The sequence below is a fragment of the Tupaia chinensis genome, unplaced genomic scaffold (assembly GCF_000334495.1).
Source record: "Tupaia chinensis unplaced genomic scaffold, TupChi_1.0 Scaffold140061_1, whole genome shotgun sequence".
NCBI lineage: Eukaryota > Metazoa > Chordata > Mammalia > Scandentia > Tupaiidae > Tupaia > Tupaia belangeri.
The window spans coordinates 321,421-336,787 of NW_006199940.1; the positions used below are offsets into that span (position 1 = coordinate 321,421).

Sequence of the window (15,367 nt, forward strand, 5' to 3'; positions counted from 1 at the left end):
GGTGCTGCGGCCGGAGCCAATAGGCGCTCCTGAACCCGCCCCTTGCAGGAGGCGGTCCTGCGGGGGCAGGGCCTGGGGTGACCCGCGAGGGGGCGCACCGCTGGGGGTGGGGGCGGCGGGGACAGCGGCGCCGAGCGCAGGTACAGGCGGCACCCGTGCCCCGCGAATCAGACGGGTGGGGGCACCCTGGTCCCGACGTCAGCGGGTGCCTGCGTCTTTTGTCCCGCAGGACTTGGGGTGGCGAGCGCGGGCTCTGGGTTGGCTCACCAGGCTGGAAGCAGGGCTATGGTCGGTCTCGGGCGGGACCGCACTTGTTTGTGGGAGGCAAGCAGCGTGACCGCAGGGCAGGGGTTCGGACCCCGAGCCTAGCAATAGTAACCCAGCGCTCGGCCTGGCTCCGTAATCCTGAGCTTGGAGACCGAGGGAGCAGTGTTTGCTGGGCTTCCACAGACAAGGCGAACTGGAGCGGGTAGTGAACCCGGGGACGGGACGCGCATTCTGGAACAGTTGTGCCCTGCCCCGTCCGGCCGGTAGCCCGTGAAGGCCACTGCCCAGAGAGTACCTGCCAGACCCTCAGGTCATCCAGAACCCCATCTTGTCCCAGGAGAGGGAGCCCGGTTCTCGACTTCTCTGCCCAGGAGTTCTCCCGGGAGTTGGGGCCCTTGTGGATTCCAGCACATCCCCGTCCTTCATTCAGGGAAATAAGATGCTGCTCTTGGGGTCTTAGGGGGCTCCCTGAGGACCCTTCCCTTGCTCCCTCACAAATGGGCAGACTCCATATTCCTGCAGAATTCCTAAGGTTTATTGGAGTCCAAGCCTCTCGGGACTCACAGCCAGCACGTCCAGCCCAGAATCAGGTCTTCAAATGTACCTAGGAGCCTGGTTCCTGCATTCTCAGAAGAGGGACTACACCCAGGCTCCACCCCCTGACCTGTCAATCCGCAGCAAGTTCATTCAAGAGAAAGGAGAACCTACTCCTGGGCGGGGGCGGGGGCGGTACCGGCAGCCAGGGCCCAGCGGCAGACATCCTCCTTGGGAAGCAACAGCATTCTGTCCTGCTCCAGGCGGCTCAGGAGGCCTGCTGCACCCAGCACCGCTCCTGCCCACATCCCATAGGCGTTGGCCGTGAAAACGGCCACAATGAGGATGGTCACTGCAGCCACCAACAGCACTGCCTGACCAGCCACAGAGCGGCCCTCTGGGCCCAGGTGATCACCAGCCACTGCCAACGCCATGCCTCCTCCCAGGAGCAGGTTGGCCGAAGAGTGGTCCCCATTCACCCAGTGAAAGTCGAAGGCCAAAAGGGGCAGGCCAATGACGGTGGCCACCCAGGCCCCAGCCCTGTGGTCTTCATGTGTGCCCAGCCCCGATGCCGTCACTGCAGCAGCCAAGGCCTGGAGCAGGAAGCCGGCGGCAGCCCCTCGACTTGCCTGTCAATAGAGAAGGGGGATAGAGAAGGGGGACGCCTGGGGAAGAGGTCAGGGACTGCCCCTCTGGGCAGGAAAGGGCTCTCTCAGAAAGCAGGCCCCAGGCCCACCCCTAGAGCACCACCCACTCCCTGATCCAGGGAACTAGGTCTGCAGAGTTTAAGAATGGGGCTGTGTCCCGGCCTGGCCCAGGGCACTCACCTGGGCAGAGCGCACGGCTGCGTGCAGAGACACCACTCCCAGCGCTAGGTGGGACAGGGCCGCGCTCCACTCACCCCCAGGCCTGAGGGCCATGGCACCGAATGAATCCGAGGAGGCAGGAGGAAAGCGCTGACACCAGCGACCTGGACCCTAAGGACGGCCAGCCAGGACTCCGAGATTGCAGCGCCTCTGTACTAGCTGTTGGGAGAGAGTTCTAAACTTTCCGGAGCCCTGAGGTCCCTGCCCACACCTGTAGAGAAAACCAAATTCGGCCAGGGAAGGAGGGGAAACGGGTTTCGGTTGGGAGGGTGCGAGCCCTGGAGTCTCGGCAGGGACGGCGGGCCCGGGAGGCGGAGCAGAGAGGTCGCGTAGGCCTGCGCGGCAGCCTCAGCCTCCGGGCCTCCTACAACAGTCTGGTCTCTGCGCCCGAGGAGGCGCCGTCCTCGGAGCCCCGGCGGGGAGGAAGCGGCGGCACAGGCCCCCAGCAGCCGGCCGGCACCGAGCAGCTCCTGGGCCGAGCGGATGGACGCAGCGACGAGCGGACTGTCGGAGCCTGCCTACCGCCGTCGGCTCCGCCTCCCGGCCAGACCTCCCTCTGTGGCCCCGGCGCCGCCACCAGCGAGGAGAGCGCAGGCTAGAGCGGCCGGGGCGGGGCTGGGCGGCGGCTGGCCGGAGGCTCTGCAGGCGCAGTTGGAGTGGTCTGGGGCCAGAAGTGGCCTCTGTTCCGCGCACTGAACTGGAGGTAGGCATAGGGGAAGATCCGCGACGTGGAGGCGGGGCCGCGAGGGGCGGGGCTTCGGGAGGAGGACCAGAGGGACTGGGCGGGGCTGCGAGGGGCGGAGCCTGGGGGCCCGCACCTTAGTGTGCCCAGGGCCGGGTGGGTCCAGAGCCGGGTTCGGGACCTCCTCAGAAAGGGGAGGGATCCCGAGAGCGCGGGCAGCGTCAGCGCTCGGCTAGGGGTCTCTGTGAAGTAGAGATTGGGGGCGTTGGGCTGGGGCGCAGAAGGGTCGGCCCTCAGGGTTGCTGCCGCGGGGACACCTGTTTCTGGGAACCGTGTCCTCTCGCGCGCGCGGCCGTCCGCCCACGGAACCCGTGGGGGCGGGGGCCAGGAGCATGCGCACCGGCACTGCAGCGCGCGGGCGCGGAGTCGGGGCGCGGGCACGCGGGGCGGTGCGAGCGGGGCCCTCTGCCGCCCCGCTCCCATGTACGCCTTCTACTCGCTGCTCATCTACATCTTTTACAGCCTCTTCCGCAGGGATGGCGGGGCAGCGGCAGCCGCGGACGCCGGGGACCCCGCCCAGGTGAGCGGGGTGGGCCTGCCCCGCCTCGGCCATGTTCCAACCCCACCCAACCTCGGGATCGCGTCACTGCGGGCCCGCGCACCTCGCCTCTAAAGGCGCTGGCGCTAGGAAGACCCCAGGCTCAGCGCCCCATAGAAGAGCAGACCACGGCCCCAACCCCTTGGCCCAGATCCGGGAGGGAGAGACCACATAGGCTGCTGCCCCCTTTTCCGGGCCTCTCCCTTTTCTTTTCCTAGGGAGCCCCCTGCCAGGTCAGGGGCCGCCGTCGCCCCGAAGTCGCCGTCGCCCCGACCAGCCTGCGCCAGAACTGTGGACCGAGCTGACCCGCCTAGCCGGTAGGTGCCGGGGTCGTGAGGGATCCCCGCTATCCCTGACCCCACTGGAGGGACAAGAGGCCTATCCTCCAACACCTGATCCAGAATGCTTCCTCCGCAATTCCCTGACCTCGCAGGTTGTTCGGAGTCAGAGGATGGGCAGGCAGGGGGAGGCTTGGGCCGCCCAGCCGAGGTGTCCCTGGAAGAGGCTCTCGTGCGCCTGGCTGAATTCCTTTCTGTCCAGCTGGGGCCGGAAGAAAGCTGCGGGAATCCTCCCGACCTGGGCCAGGTGAGCCTGGCAGAAGGCTGACACCCCTCCCAGCCTCAGTGGGCTGCACACTGCCCCCTGTCTGATTCGTACCGCCTCCTCAGCCAGCTGATGCGCCCCCGCTGTTGGCAGTGACCAGTCAAGTCCTGGCCCTACTGGCATGGATTCAGAGCCCTAGGGGAAGGCAGGCCCTGCTCCAGGGGACCCAGCTAGTGCAGCCCCCAAGTCCATATGGTGCGTATGGGGCTCACGTTGGGAGACTACTCTGTAGAGGGAGCCTGAGTCCTGGGGTCCTAAGCCCAGTCTGCTACCCTGGAGGCCAGCACCTCCTTGGTCCTCACTGGGCCTGCTCTGCTCCAGGATGTCGGTCTGGAGAAGAAGGCCCTTCCCACTTTGTCCCAGGCCTGGGGCAGCAGCCCCTTCAGCCTGAGGAGGACCAGAGGGCTTGGGAGCGGCTGGAGCAGCTCATCCTGGGACAGGTGGGGGCCAGATCCAGGGAGACTGGGGTGGGGTGGGACAGGGAACCCCACCCACACATCTGGCCTGTCCCCAGCTGGAAGAGCTGAAGCTGCAGGTGGAGCGGCAAGAGGAGGAGCTGAGCAGACTGCGCCTGGGGCCGGTGAGGCTGCAGGGTGGGCAGTGGGCACAGGCCCTGGGCTCCAGGTGAGTCCTGAGGGTTTCCCTCTCTGCCAGGGGGCGACAGACTCAGAGAAAAGGGTGCAGCATCTCACTCTAGAGAATGAGGCCCTGAAACAGAGCCTGAGCCTCATGCGAGACCTCCTGCTGCACTGGGGCCCAGGACCTGCCACCAGGACCCCACAGGTACATGTGCCTCAACTCTGCACATCTCACACCCAGCCACTGTGGGACCAGGTGCCTTCTCAGGTGCTGAAGCAGAGAGCCCTGCCAGAGGATGCTCCGGCTGGACAGGCCCCAGACCTTCTGTGTGCAGCCCCCCCCAGGGAGGCTGATGCCCAGTGGGGCACACCCCTCTTCCTCAGTGCCCCCCATTGAGCCACTGATCTCAGGAGAGCAGAGGAGTTGGGGAAAGGAGTTCCATATGGAGCTGAAGGGCATAGGTCCATGGCAAGCCATCCATGGCAAGCCCTGCCCACCTCTCATGACTCTCCCTGTGGCTCTAGCCCACCTGGCTTCACTCCCTGCAGGAGGGTGCAGAGGCCCTGGTGGAGCTCCAGGGCCGGCTGCAGGAGGCCCAGGACACCACAGAAGCCCTGCGGGTCCAGGTGGGCTCTGGCCTGGGTTGGGGTAGAGGGAGCTGGGGCACCGGGGCTGTCTGGGGCAGGGTCTGGTGAGTGCCCGTCCCCTCAGTGACAGGGTGGGTGGGTGGGCAGCTGGGGGTGCAGGAGGTGCAGCTGCAGGGCCTGCAGGGGGCCCTCCAGCAGCTGCAGCAGGACACGGAGCACACCTGCAGGCAGGAGCTACAGCAGATGCATGGGCAGCTGGCAGGTAAGGGCAGGGGTGGGGGCTCCCCCAGGGCATGGGCTTGGAGCTTGCCCTCTCAACAGCGCTCCCCTCCAGGACTTCGGGCTCGGATGGCCAGCCTGCGCCAGGGCTGCGGGGACCTCCGAGGACTGGTCAGCACCTTTGCCCAGAGCTGTCAGGGCTCACTGAGTGAGGCCCAGGGCCAGGTGAGGCCCTCCTCCCTGAGCACAGCCCCACTTGTCCCTTCCCTGCTTCAGCAGCCTGCTTCATGGGGAGAGGCCATTGTAGGCTCTGGAACCAGATGGTTACATGGGACCCTGGGTGTGACCTTACTTCTGGGTCTCATATCTGCTCTCTGGGTCGACAGAGAATCCCTCAAAGGGCTGCCAGGAAGCCCAGAGGAGACAGATGAGAAGTCCTCACCCCGTGATCCATTCACTGGGGGTCCAGAGCCACTGAGAGCTGTGGTCTACCACGTCAGCGCCAGCGTGGTTCCCAGCACCCTGCCCCACTGCAGCCCTCAGACACAGGTGACTGCCACCCTCACACCTGTCCTCAGGTATCCTGGGCCTTGGAGGCACTGTCAGCTGCAGAAGCTGGGACTCAGCCCCTGGACAGGCAGCAGGGGCCCTCTGCGGAATGCCCAGGACGGCTGCTGGAACTCAGGGGTATGGTGGGGGCTAGGGCAGGCTGGAGGAGGGGTCTTTCTGGGCAGGGCCTGGGACAATCTGTGGACCCATTTCCATTGCAGGGAACATCCGTGTGCTGTGCCGGCTGAGGCCAGGGATTCCTTCCAGCCTGGTGCGCACAGAGCCTGGCCCTGGAGGCACTGTCACCACCTGCTATCGAGGGCGCCAGCGTCGTTTCTGTCTGGACTGGGTCTTTCCTCCAGATGCCAGCCAGGAAGAGGTGACCACCAACCTTTACCTGGCCCTTTCTTAGAACTCCTTGGCACCCAGGAAAGGGCCTGGTTTCCCAATCCCTGTTTGCTAGCTGGAGGAGGGAGAGGGCTGGTTCCCGCAGGGCATCTGGGGGTGCTGAGCGCCTGGGAGGCTGGGGCGGCAGTCCTAGTGGCACCTCCTTCCCTTCCAGGGCTTTCCCTCACTGAATACTCCATCAAGCCTTGCTGGCCCAGGAAACAGACCTCTGCTTTAGACAGGAAGGTTAACATCTTTGAAAAGGTCTTTTTCCAGGAAGCTGGAGGGCAAATGAGCCTGTCCACATGGCAGGCACTGCCTCCGTGCCATGGGACTGCCACAGCAGTCCAAGCCTCGCCTGCTGGGCCTCGCTGCTGCACACCCGAGGGTGGGCTTCCGTCTTTGCTCTGCGACCTTAGGCAGGTGGTGGGGTGGTGCGGAGCCACAGGCTTCCCGCTTCGGCCTGGCCACACCCAGGTCCTGGTAGCCTCACCTCTCTCCGGGTCAGACGCCAGTGAAAACCTACAGGCTATACCCTGGCCACCAGCTCACCTTACGCACATCACCTCGGCCCCTACATGGGCTCTGCACAGAACTTGTGCAGCCAAGACAGGCCCAGAGCAGGTGGGGACTAGGTAAGGGGCAGAGCCAGCAGCGACTCAGGTCCAGCCAGCTCCTACACAGGGCTAATGCGATAGCAGTGCCCAGCAGCCGGCTGGGGACCCTACCGGCCCCTCACCCTCATCTGCCTTTCTGAGTACCTGGCACATCCTGCTTGGCCAGAGTCCCTCCCCAACCACAGCCCCACACAGGACTCTGTTTCCTGGCCGGGCCTCTGCTCACTGTGAACCCAGGGACCTGTCACTGCTCCTTGCCCATAGCACCGCGGGGTGTCCCTCATCCAGCGGTGGGAATCTTAGTGACCACACTGGCAGTTCTGGATTCTGTCCTCATGGCCATCACCCAGGATGCTTCAGGGGTGACAGCCCGCCCAGTTGCCGGAGACCTGGGCATGGTAGCCAGCCTTGTCATTGCTCAGAAGGCTGCTGCCGGCATCCGACCCAACAGGGCACAAGTTGGCCCTCCCTACAGTGGCCTCCCCATCTTGGGGCTGGGCTAGCCCCCAGTCCCACACCTGGGCCCTCCCCTGACCTGCCCTCTTTGGGCCAAGCTGCACAGTCCTCTAGGATGCAGCACGGTCCTCTAGGACGCATGGCCACTACCACAGGAGCCACTGCTGCCCTCCACTCCCAGGGAGCAAAGCTCTTCAGCTGGCAGGCTCTTGCAATACCACCTTCTCCAGGGATCCACCCTCCAGTCTGCCAACCTCCCCCCCCCGTGGATCCCCAGAGTTAAATGTCAGGAAACTCCTGTCCCTCTGGCCCCTAGGTCTTCAGGGAGCTGGAGCCAGCTGTGTTGTCCTGCCTGGGTGGTTACAGTGTGTGCATCTTCACCTATGGTCAGACCGGCACAGGGAAGACCTACAGCATGGAGGTGGGCTGGGGGAAAGGCCCCGCTACTCGGGTGGCCCCTGGGGCCAGCAGCTTAGCTGTGAGCCCATGTGGCACCCACCCCACCCTCAGGGCCCTCCTGAGGACCCCGGGATAGCCCCTCGGGCTCTGCAGTCTCTGTTCCGGGAGATGGGAGCTGGAAGGCAACACGGCGTGACCCTTAGCATGGTGGAAATCTACAATGAAGCTGTCAGGTTGGAGTGGGTGGCTCTGTGGACCTCTTTCCTGCCCTGACCCAGGGTCCTCCAGTCCCTGAAACCAAGCTCTCCTCTTTTTCACCAGAGATCTCCTGGCCCCAGGGCCTCCTGAGCGCCTGGCAGTGAGGCAGGGCCCAGCAGGCCAGGGGGGGGTCCAGGTGTCTGGCCTGACTCACTGGGATGTGCCGAACCTGGAGACACTGCACCAGGTAAGGCTGCCCAGCCAGTTGCTGAGCCCACCAGGGCCCTCCTGGCACCAGGTGAGCTTAGGCTCTGCCCTCCAGATGCTGAGCCTGGGAAGGCGCAACCGTGCGACCGCTGCCACTGCCATGAATCGGCACAGCTCCCGCTCCCACGCTCTGGTCACGCTGCACGTGGCATCTCCACCGCGCGCTCCAGGCAGCACAGGTACTGCAGCCAGTGCCCGAGCCCACCCAAGTCCCCGCCGACCTCCTCCCACGCTGGGCTCGCTTGTCCCTGCAGGCACGTTGCATCTGGTGGATCTAGCAGGATCTGAGCGGGCATGGAAGGCGGGGGTGGCCGGTGCGCAGCGGGGTGACCCAGACAGCGCCCAGCGCCTGCGAGAGGCTCAGACCATCAACCGCTCGCTGCTGGCTCTCGGCGGCGTGATGGCTGCACTGCGGGCCCACCGCCCACACGTGCCCTTCCGTGACTCCCAGCTCACACGCCTGCTGCAGCCGGCACTGGGTCCAGGCACCACCGCCGTGCTGCTGCTGCAGGTGGGTGCCTGGCGACGCGCCTGCGCAGTAAGGGGAGCAGCCATGGATGGGACGGGCACCGCCCACCACTGCACTCCCCCACAGATCTCCACGCGGCCAGAGGACCTCGGAGAGACCGTCTGCTCGCTCAAGTTTGCAGAGCGAGTGGGCCAAGTGCAGCTGGGACCCGCCCGGCGCCGCAGGGCCCCACGCTCCGGAACGCCCTCCTCCCTCAGTACGGACACCCCTCTCACCGGGACCCCCTGCACTCCCACGCCATCTCCAGGCAGCCCTCCCAGCCCCAGCCCAGACAGCGGGTCCGGTGTGGCCTTCGAGTCTCCACAGGGCCCACCCCTGTAGACCCTGTAGGTGTCCACTTGCCCAAGAGAGAATGGGGACTCGCCTCTGCCAGCAGAGGCAGCACGGGCCTCTCAGGGCACAGCCTCCTTGGGCTTTGCTGACTCCCCACGTGCGGGGAGGGGGGGGGGCTGAGCGTTAGGCCTGGAGAAATCATGGCTTCTCCCCCACCCCCTGGCCTCATCGCCATTTGCCCTTATCACAGCACACGGCGGGGAGCTGCCTCCAACTGGGGACCCAAGTCAGACCTGGCATTAAAATGATGAAAGCTTTTACTGTTATCTCTCCTCCTCCTCCAAGACCAGCAGGGGCCAGTCTGCTCCCTAACCCCCCTCTCCCAAAAGGTGCTACTTCCTTTGACAGCTGAAGGAGGGCAGGACTCCAGAGCGCCCACCCTGGCTCTCCCTCCCCCAGCCTGGGGCCTGGGAGGACGGCTGGTGACGGATGGGTAGCTGGGTTGGAAGGGCTCCCCTGGCTGGCCTGCGGCGTGGCGGGGGCAGAGGCAAGGTGGGCCAGGGCTGTGCCCGACGGGCCTGGGCACCTTAATAAACGTGTGGATTCTCAGCAAGGCTGGAGCCTGGTGTTTTAAGGCGTGGCCTCATCCCACCAGCTTGCTGTGGGGGAGAGACGGAGCCCTGCCCTCCAGCCTCACAGGCTGTACCAGGGGAGCAGCCATCCTGGGCTGGGGGCAGCCAGGTCCCGAGGGTGGCTGACCCACACATCGTAGATGCTCTTATTGGGTGGCACCCCCTGGAAGAGGGCATCCAGGTCCCAGAGCAGACCCGAGGGATTCTGTGCTTCAGGGGCCACCCCCCAGTATGCTGGGCTGCCTGAGGCTGGGCACCGCAGACAGGAGGTGGGTGGTAGTGGGGCCAAGGGCACCACCACATTGGGGGTGTAGACAGGCAAGTAAGAAGTAGGTAGCTGCCCCCAAGGTGAGGCCCTGAGTCCTCCGGCCTCTGAGGTACCCTGCAGGAAACGGAGGGGCCAGGCCCCAGACTCTGGGGAGAGGGTCGAGGGTCTGAGGGCTCCCCCCTGGGGTGTCTCCCTCTCCACTCTCAGGGGCCCGGAGAGGGGGGGAGGCCACAGGGACCTCTCAGAGGAGGGCAGGGGTGGGGTGGGCGGTGCCCCCCCCCCACCGCACCCCGTGCCTGCAGGAGCGGGACTGTCCTGCGGCCCCCGCCGGGGTTGGGCTGCTGCGTCAGCTGGCACCCCTAGCAGGGACTTGATACTGAAACCCTCGCTGGGCGGCTGGTACGGCCGGCCATGCAGCACATAGGGGCCCAGGTCCTTGGCGAAGGCGCCTCGCACGCCCGAGTCTTGCCAGCGCCTGCAGAGGGCCGTGTTCTGCAGCCTCAGTGCCTCCGCCGGGATCAGGCTCACGTCCACAGCCCAGTAATTGCCCTTGGCCTGCGGCTTCGCAGGGTCCTTGGGAACCTGGGGGTGGAGGGTAGTTTAGGTGGGGCCGCCCACTCCAGATGCTGGAGACTCCCGCACACCCCGCGCTCCCCTGCGGGCCCACCTTGCGGAAGCACCGGTTGGAGGAAAGGTTGTGGCGGATGACGTCCTTCCAGCCGGCGTAGTCGTCCCTGAAGAAAGGGAACACGGCCTGGACCTGCCGGATGATCTGAGACCACCGCGGCGTGAGCGGGGCACTGGGCGGCGCCCACCCTACCCCACAGCCGGCCTGCCCACCCCAGGAACACTTTTTCACCTCTGGGCGCCAGAGACGGGCCTGGGACAAGGGTGGCTGGAGCCCCTGGGCTCTCAGGCTGGTCCCACAGCTGAGTGGGGCCGGGTGGGGGTGCAGGCCGCAGCCTGGACACAAGTGGGAGTCAGGTCTGGGGTGAGGGACCCTCACCTGGGCCAGCTTCAGCCTGCGCGAGGGTGCGGCCTGGATCACCAGGGCAATCATGGCCAGGTAGGTGTATGGGGGCTTGTCATGACGCAGGTACCTCTTCTTCCTCCTCTTGTGGGGCTGGCAGGGCGCCGCTGCCTTGGGGGGCCCCAGGCGGGAGTCACTGCAGGGCTGCATGCAGGGGTGGTGGACCGTTCAGGGAAGGGGGCAGAGTGGCGAGGTAAGGGCCAGGGGCCCGGCTGGGGCCCTTTATCATTCGGATGCAAGGGGGAGGGGAGAGGAGGGAGGAGGCCCGCTGTGGGGGAGGGGATGCCACAATTAGCAGGTTTTGTTAATCCAAAAGGGCGGGGCTCAGAGGATTCCGGTGGGGGCCTCAGCGCCCACGCTGGGCTGGCTTCGGTGTCTGGACACCTGAGAAACCCTTCCAAGGGGGCCGATGACTGCATCACCTTATCTCACCTCCCAGGCCCAGGTCTCCGGCTCCCACTTTAACAGATGCAGAGTGATTTACCCATGACAGGCAGCCAAGGGGTGAGGGCATCAAGACCCAGCAGCTAGTAGGGCCTGCAGCAGAAGCTGGGCATCCATGCTCAAGACATAGTCATGGAGGGCTTCCTGGAGAAAAAGGCCTTGAAGATCCCACCCCAGGAGTGAAGGAAGAACGCGCTTGTCCCTAGGTGGTTCCCTCCCCTTCTCCTTGACCATCTCCCGTGCAGCTCTGCCCTTGAGGTCGGTCAAGGCTTGTGCTCTGTACCCTGCTCCAAAGCCAGGCGCCCTCCCCACAGGGAGCAACTCTGCCCCAGGGGGTATTGGGGCGGGGCCTGGGCTGTGCTCCCGCAGAGCGGGGCGCGGGGCGGCTCTCACAGCCCACTCGGGGCTCGGCCCTTGCTCCAGCAGTGCCTGGAGCGCACGCGGCCGCAGGGCCCGCGAGGTGCCAGGCGGGAAGAGCACGAGGGTCCCGGGGGCCGAGAGGCTGAGAGGGCGGTGTTCCGGGCGCCAGGGCAGACCCCGCGGGGTCTTAGCCCCGCGGGGGCCGGGACGAGCTGGCCCTTCCCTGCTCCCGGGACAAAGCCCGGCTCCCCGGCGGCGCCCCGCTCGCGTGCAGACAGGCCTGACTATTAATTGGTTTTCATCTTGCAGTTTAACATGTGACTTCCTTTCTGTTTCTGATTCTTATTCACACAAAACATTCTCATGATCATGCCCAACTGGATATACAACGCCAGCATTACCCAAATACCAAACCTGACAAAGACTAGAGAACAATAAACGTATATCCCTTACTGATATAGATGCAAAAAAACTTACCAACATTTTAGTAAATTGTACTAATTTATTTTTATTTTATTTATTTATTTTTAAGAGAGGTTTTTATTATAGGGCATGTGCACTTGCCATAAAGATAGAGAGAGACAGAGAGATAGAAAGCTAGAAATCACCCCTCTGGAAGGATGACCATGCTGCAATCCCTTCTCCTCCATTCTCCTTTTGAGATCTTGGGCATGCATGCACATGCGCCCAGTGTGAGTTTAAGCCACCGGGTCTGGGACTACATGGGAGTCCAGTGATGTAACCATTATGCTGCTTGCTGGTCCCAGTTTTAGTAAATTGTATTTAGCAATATGTTAAAAAGATAATAATAAGTAATGGACCGATTTGGAGTTTAACCCAGTTAGTTTAATACTGTAAAATTAAGGTAATTCAACACATGATGTATGATGAAAACAACAGACAAAGAAAAAGCATAGCGGTGGCCTTGGGCCCCCTGCCCGGCCCCGAGCCTTCGGGTCCCGGGAGGAGAGTCCTGGTCGCAGCGCCCTGGCGGTCCGGGAGGCCTTGGTCCTGCCGCCCAGGTGTCCTCGGGGACCTGTAGGGCTCCGACTCGGGCCGAGGTGCGGGAGGGTGGCGGCTCCTGGCCCGCACACGCTGAGGCTGCGGCCTGGGAGCTGGGCTGGGCCTCTGGCGCGTCTGGCCTCTCCCAGCCCGCTGGATCCCCTCCCCGTTGCCTGGAGCCTACCCCGGCCTTGGTCAGTCGGCCTGACCTCGTCCTGCACTGTGACAGAGCAGACCTTGACTAGGGCCAGCAGGTGGACTCTGCATGGCCCGCCCCGGTTGAATCCCGGACCCGGTGGCTTCCAACTCAGGCCAGGTGTGCGTGCGTGCAACCCAGGATCCCGAGAGGAGACTGGAGGAGAAGGGATTGCGGAGGCAACCCGCCCTGGGGGCGATTTCTGGCTCTCTCTGTCTTTCCTACTAGCACACAGGGCCTATAGCAAAAATCTCTCTAAAAAAACCAAGACGAAAGACCCTAAGAGAAGGAAACGGTGACAGGTTGATGACATGTGCACATGACAGCCATGCTTCTGAGATGGCATTTCCCACCAGGCAGGGCCAGCTCCACAACGGGCAGTGGAGGGAGCCCATCCTGCAAAGCTGACTGCTGGGTGAGAGCCCCTCCCAGTGGGAAACACGCTGGCGGCAGAGAGGTGAGGAAGGCATGGTGACAGAGCATACCCCATGGGTTCTCCCTCTTTCTCTCTATGGTAAGCACACCACCACTGGCAATTAAAATCACTCTCTTTTTTTGAGGAATTCTTTTATTTAACTTTATTGATTTATTTCAGTTTGACCAGAGAAGGACAGAGAGAAAGTGAGAAAGCAAGCCCCAGGTCTGGGACTCGAACCAGTCAGCCACGTGCGAGTCCAGTGCCCTTAACCACCATGCCACCTGCTGACCCCCCAAAATAATTTTAACAAAAGAGAAACATGCCTGGTGTGTGTGCATGCCTCAGACCCCAACAGGATGGAGAAATGGCAGTACCGTGACTTCCCACTGGGGAGTGGCTTCTCCCTTTGTCTCTTTCTTCCTGGTAAGTGCACGTGCCCTCCAACAATTTAAAAAAGAGACATTTGGGACCAGCGTATGGCATAATGAGTATGTTGCTGGACTCCCACATAGTTGACTATATAGTTCAGGTCCCGGACCTGTCCATTTAAAACTCATGCTGGGTGTGTGCGTGTGCGCGCGCACCCAAAATTCCAAGAGGGGAGTGGAGGAGAAGGGGAAAAAAAAGGAGCCATTCTTGGGGATCAGCAGGTGGTGTAGTGGTTAAGACTCTGAATTCCCATATGACTGATTGCAGTTCAAGTCCTGGGCCTGGACACATGTGCATGCCTAAAATCCCTAGAGGAGAAGGGAGGAGAAGGGTTTGCCATGTGGCCATGCCCCGGGAGGTGATTTCTCGCTTTCTGTCTATCTCTCTGGCAAGCACACGCTCCCTATAGCAAAAACCTCTCTCTTAAAAATGGAGAGAAGGGCATGTAATAGCGACCTGCAGCGGCCCAGGTGGAGCCAGAGGGCGGTCCAGGTGCAGTTCCCGCTGGACACAGAGATGTGTGGTTGGTGTTTGTTTCTAAATGAACCCTCAGAGGGCATGTGCACTCTGGAGAGAGACAGAGTGGGATGGGGTAAAGCTCTCTCTGGGGTGTGGTCATGCCACAGCCCCTTCCCTGTTTTCCATCCTGCTGGGCTTTGGGGCACAAATACACACTCCTGGGGTGTTTAAGCTGCCAGAGGTCACCTGGGCTCCTGTGTGCGGGGCTGGCCCAGGGCGCCGAGGGCCTCAGCACCTGTTAGCTCCCCCGGGGCCTGCCCGTCCGTGTAGGTTCTGTGTTCAGGATGAGGGGTCTGGAAAGTCACTGCAGTCAGGCGGCCAGGTCTCTCTCCAGTTCTGGCTTTGCCCCGTTCCAGGGGCCTCCCCTTGGCCAGCACTACGGCCTGCCTCCCGCCACGGCAGTCCAGTTTCCCCAGGGCTGTGTCGGGGACATGAAGCCCAGTGGGCTCTGAGAGCTGAGCTCATCTACACTGAGGGGTCCTCAGGGGACCTCCTGCAGCTCTGGGCACCAGGGTCCTTCCTGCATCTCTCTGGCAAGCACACGCTCCCTATAGCAAAAACCTCTCTCTTAAAAATGGAGAGAAGGGCATGTAATAGCGACCTGCAGCGGCCCAGGTGGAGCCAGAGGGCGGTCCAGGTGCAGTTCCCGCTGGACACAGAGATGTGTGGTTGGTGTTTGTTTCTAAATGAACCCTCAGAGGGCATGTGCACTCTGGAGAGAGACAGAGTGGGATGGGGTAAAGCTCTCTCTGGGGTGTGGTCATGCCACAGCCCCTTCCCTGTTTTCCATCCTGCTGGGCTTTGGGGCACAAATACACACTCCTGGGGTGTTTAAGCTGCCAGAGGTCACCTGGGCTCCTGTGTGCGGGGCTGGCCCAGGGCGCCGAGGGCCTCAGCACCTGTTAGCTCCCCCGGGGCCTGCCCGTCCGTGTAGGTTCTGTGTTCAGGATGAGGGGTCTGGAAAGTCACTGCAGTCAGGCGGCCAGGTCTCTCTCCAGTTCTGGCTTTGCCCCGTTCCAGGGGCCTCCCCTTGGCCAGCACTACGGCCTGCCTCCCGCCACGGCAGTCCAGTTTCCCCAGGGCTGTGTCGGGGACATGAAGCCCAGTGGGCTCTGAGAGCTGAGCTCATCTACACTGAGGGGTCCTCAGGGGACCTCCTGCAGCTCTGGGCACCAGGGTCCTTCCTGCAGCAGCCCACGCTTCTGTGGGGCCCCTGACCACGGACTGCTGGCCAGCCTCCTGGACTCTGGATCTCAGGACTGCAGCAGTGTGCACCCTGGGGGCCTCGTGCCTTTTGCGGGCTAGTCACACCGCTCCTGGGCCTGTGCGCTCCCATGGTCCTGACCCCTCTGGGTAGGAGGGGTGCTGCAGGCCCACCAGCTTTCCCGTGGTCTCGGCCCCCGAGTCCCACCCCTCCCTGACACCTGTCCGACTTCTGGGAAGAACCCAGCACGGGTCT

General features: G+C 63.3%; 5 protein-coding genes across 10 annotated transcripts in view; 2 read left to right on the forward strand and 3 right to left on the reverse strand.

The window, feature by feature from the left end:
• The window catches only part of ZFTRAF1 (zinc finger TRAF-type and ring finger containing 1), a 13,205-nt gene extending 10,836 nt beyond the window's left edge, over positions 1-2,369 (reverse strand). Inside the window, exons 1-2 of the mRNA XM_006162440.2 lie at positions 1,629-2,369; positions 1,281-1,430 (exon numbers count right to left, since the gene is read on the reverse strand). Of these exons, the coding sequence (XP_006162502.1) occupies positions 1,281-1,430; positions 1,629-1,721 (243 nt within the window). The 5' untranslated portion in view covers positions 1,722-2,369. The remainder of the gene's footprint in view (positions 1-1,280; positions 1,431-1,628) is intronic.
• On the reverse strand, positions 2,263-2,832 carry LOC106736431 (putative GPI-anchored protein 58). Its single transcript, XM_014593240.1, has one exon. It carries the CDS (start codon positions 2,830-2,832, stop codon positions 2,263-2,265), a length of 570 nt encoding a protein of 189 aa, XP_014448726.1.
• Positions 2,478-9,219, forward strand: KIFC2 (kinesin family member C2). Of its 3 annotated transcripts, XM_006162439.3 has the most exons (18): positions 2,478-2,938; positions 3,186-3,264; positions 3,381-3,532; positions 3,616-3,745; positions 3,872-3,990; positions 4,065-4,130; positions 4,205-4,333; positions 4,678-4,755; positions 4,864-4,978; positions 5,051-5,160; positions 5,514-5,622; positions 5,706-5,863; positions 7,261-7,365; positions 7,455-7,576; positions 7,665-7,788; positions 7,864-7,987; positions 8,063-8,319; positions 8,404-8,930. In XM_006162439.3, the coding sequence occupies exons 1-18, from the start codon at positions 2,831-2,833 to the stop codon at positions 8,656-8,658; spliced, it is 2,340 nt and encodes a 779-aa protein (XP_006162501.1). In that variant the 5' UTR covers positions 2,478-2,830; the 3' UTR covers positions 8,659-8,930. The 3 variants fall into 3 exon arrangements, with proteins under 3 accessions (XP_006162501.1, XP_027621758.1, XP_027621759.1); XM_027765957.1 differs by lacking the exon at positions 2,478-2,938 and having other exon boundaries at positions 3,212-3,264; positions 3,349-3,532; XM_027765958.1 differs by lacking the exons at positions 2,478-2,938; positions 3,186-3,264; positions 3,381-3,532; positions 3,872-3,990 and adding an exon at positions 8,956-9,219 and having other exon boundaries at positions 8,404-8,533.
• A 54-nt stretch (positions 9,220-9,273) lies between these two features.
• On the reverse strand, positions 9,274-11,505 carry FOXH1 (forkhead box H1). Of its 4 annotated transcripts, none has more exons than XM_006162437.3 (4): positions 11,025-11,505; positions 10,517-10,684; positions 10,178-10,282; positions 9,274-10,092 (listed from the first exon to the last, which is right to left on the reverse strand). In XM_006162437.3, the coding sequence occupies exons 1-4, from the start codon at positions 11,052-11,054 to the stop codon at positions 9,304-9,306; spliced, it is 1,092 nt and encodes a 363-aa protein (XP_006162499.1). In that variant the 5' UTR covers positions 11,055-11,505; the 3' UTR covers positions 9,274-9,303. The 4 variants fall into 4 exon arrangements, with proteins under 4 accessions (XP_006162499.1, XP_027621761.1, XP_027621760.1 ...); XM_027765960.1 differs by having other exon boundaries at positions 10,973-11,505; XM_027765959.1 differs by having other exon boundaries at positions 10,963-11,505.
• Positions 11,506-12,780: 1,275 nt separating this feature from the next.
• PPP1R16A (protein phosphatase 1 regulatory subunit 16A) overlaps positions 12,781-15,367 on the forward strand; it is a gene marked incomplete in the record, with an annotated part of 11,700 nt that continues 9,113 nt past the window's right edge. The window contains 1 exon segment of the mRNA XM_014593263.2: positions 12,781-13,056.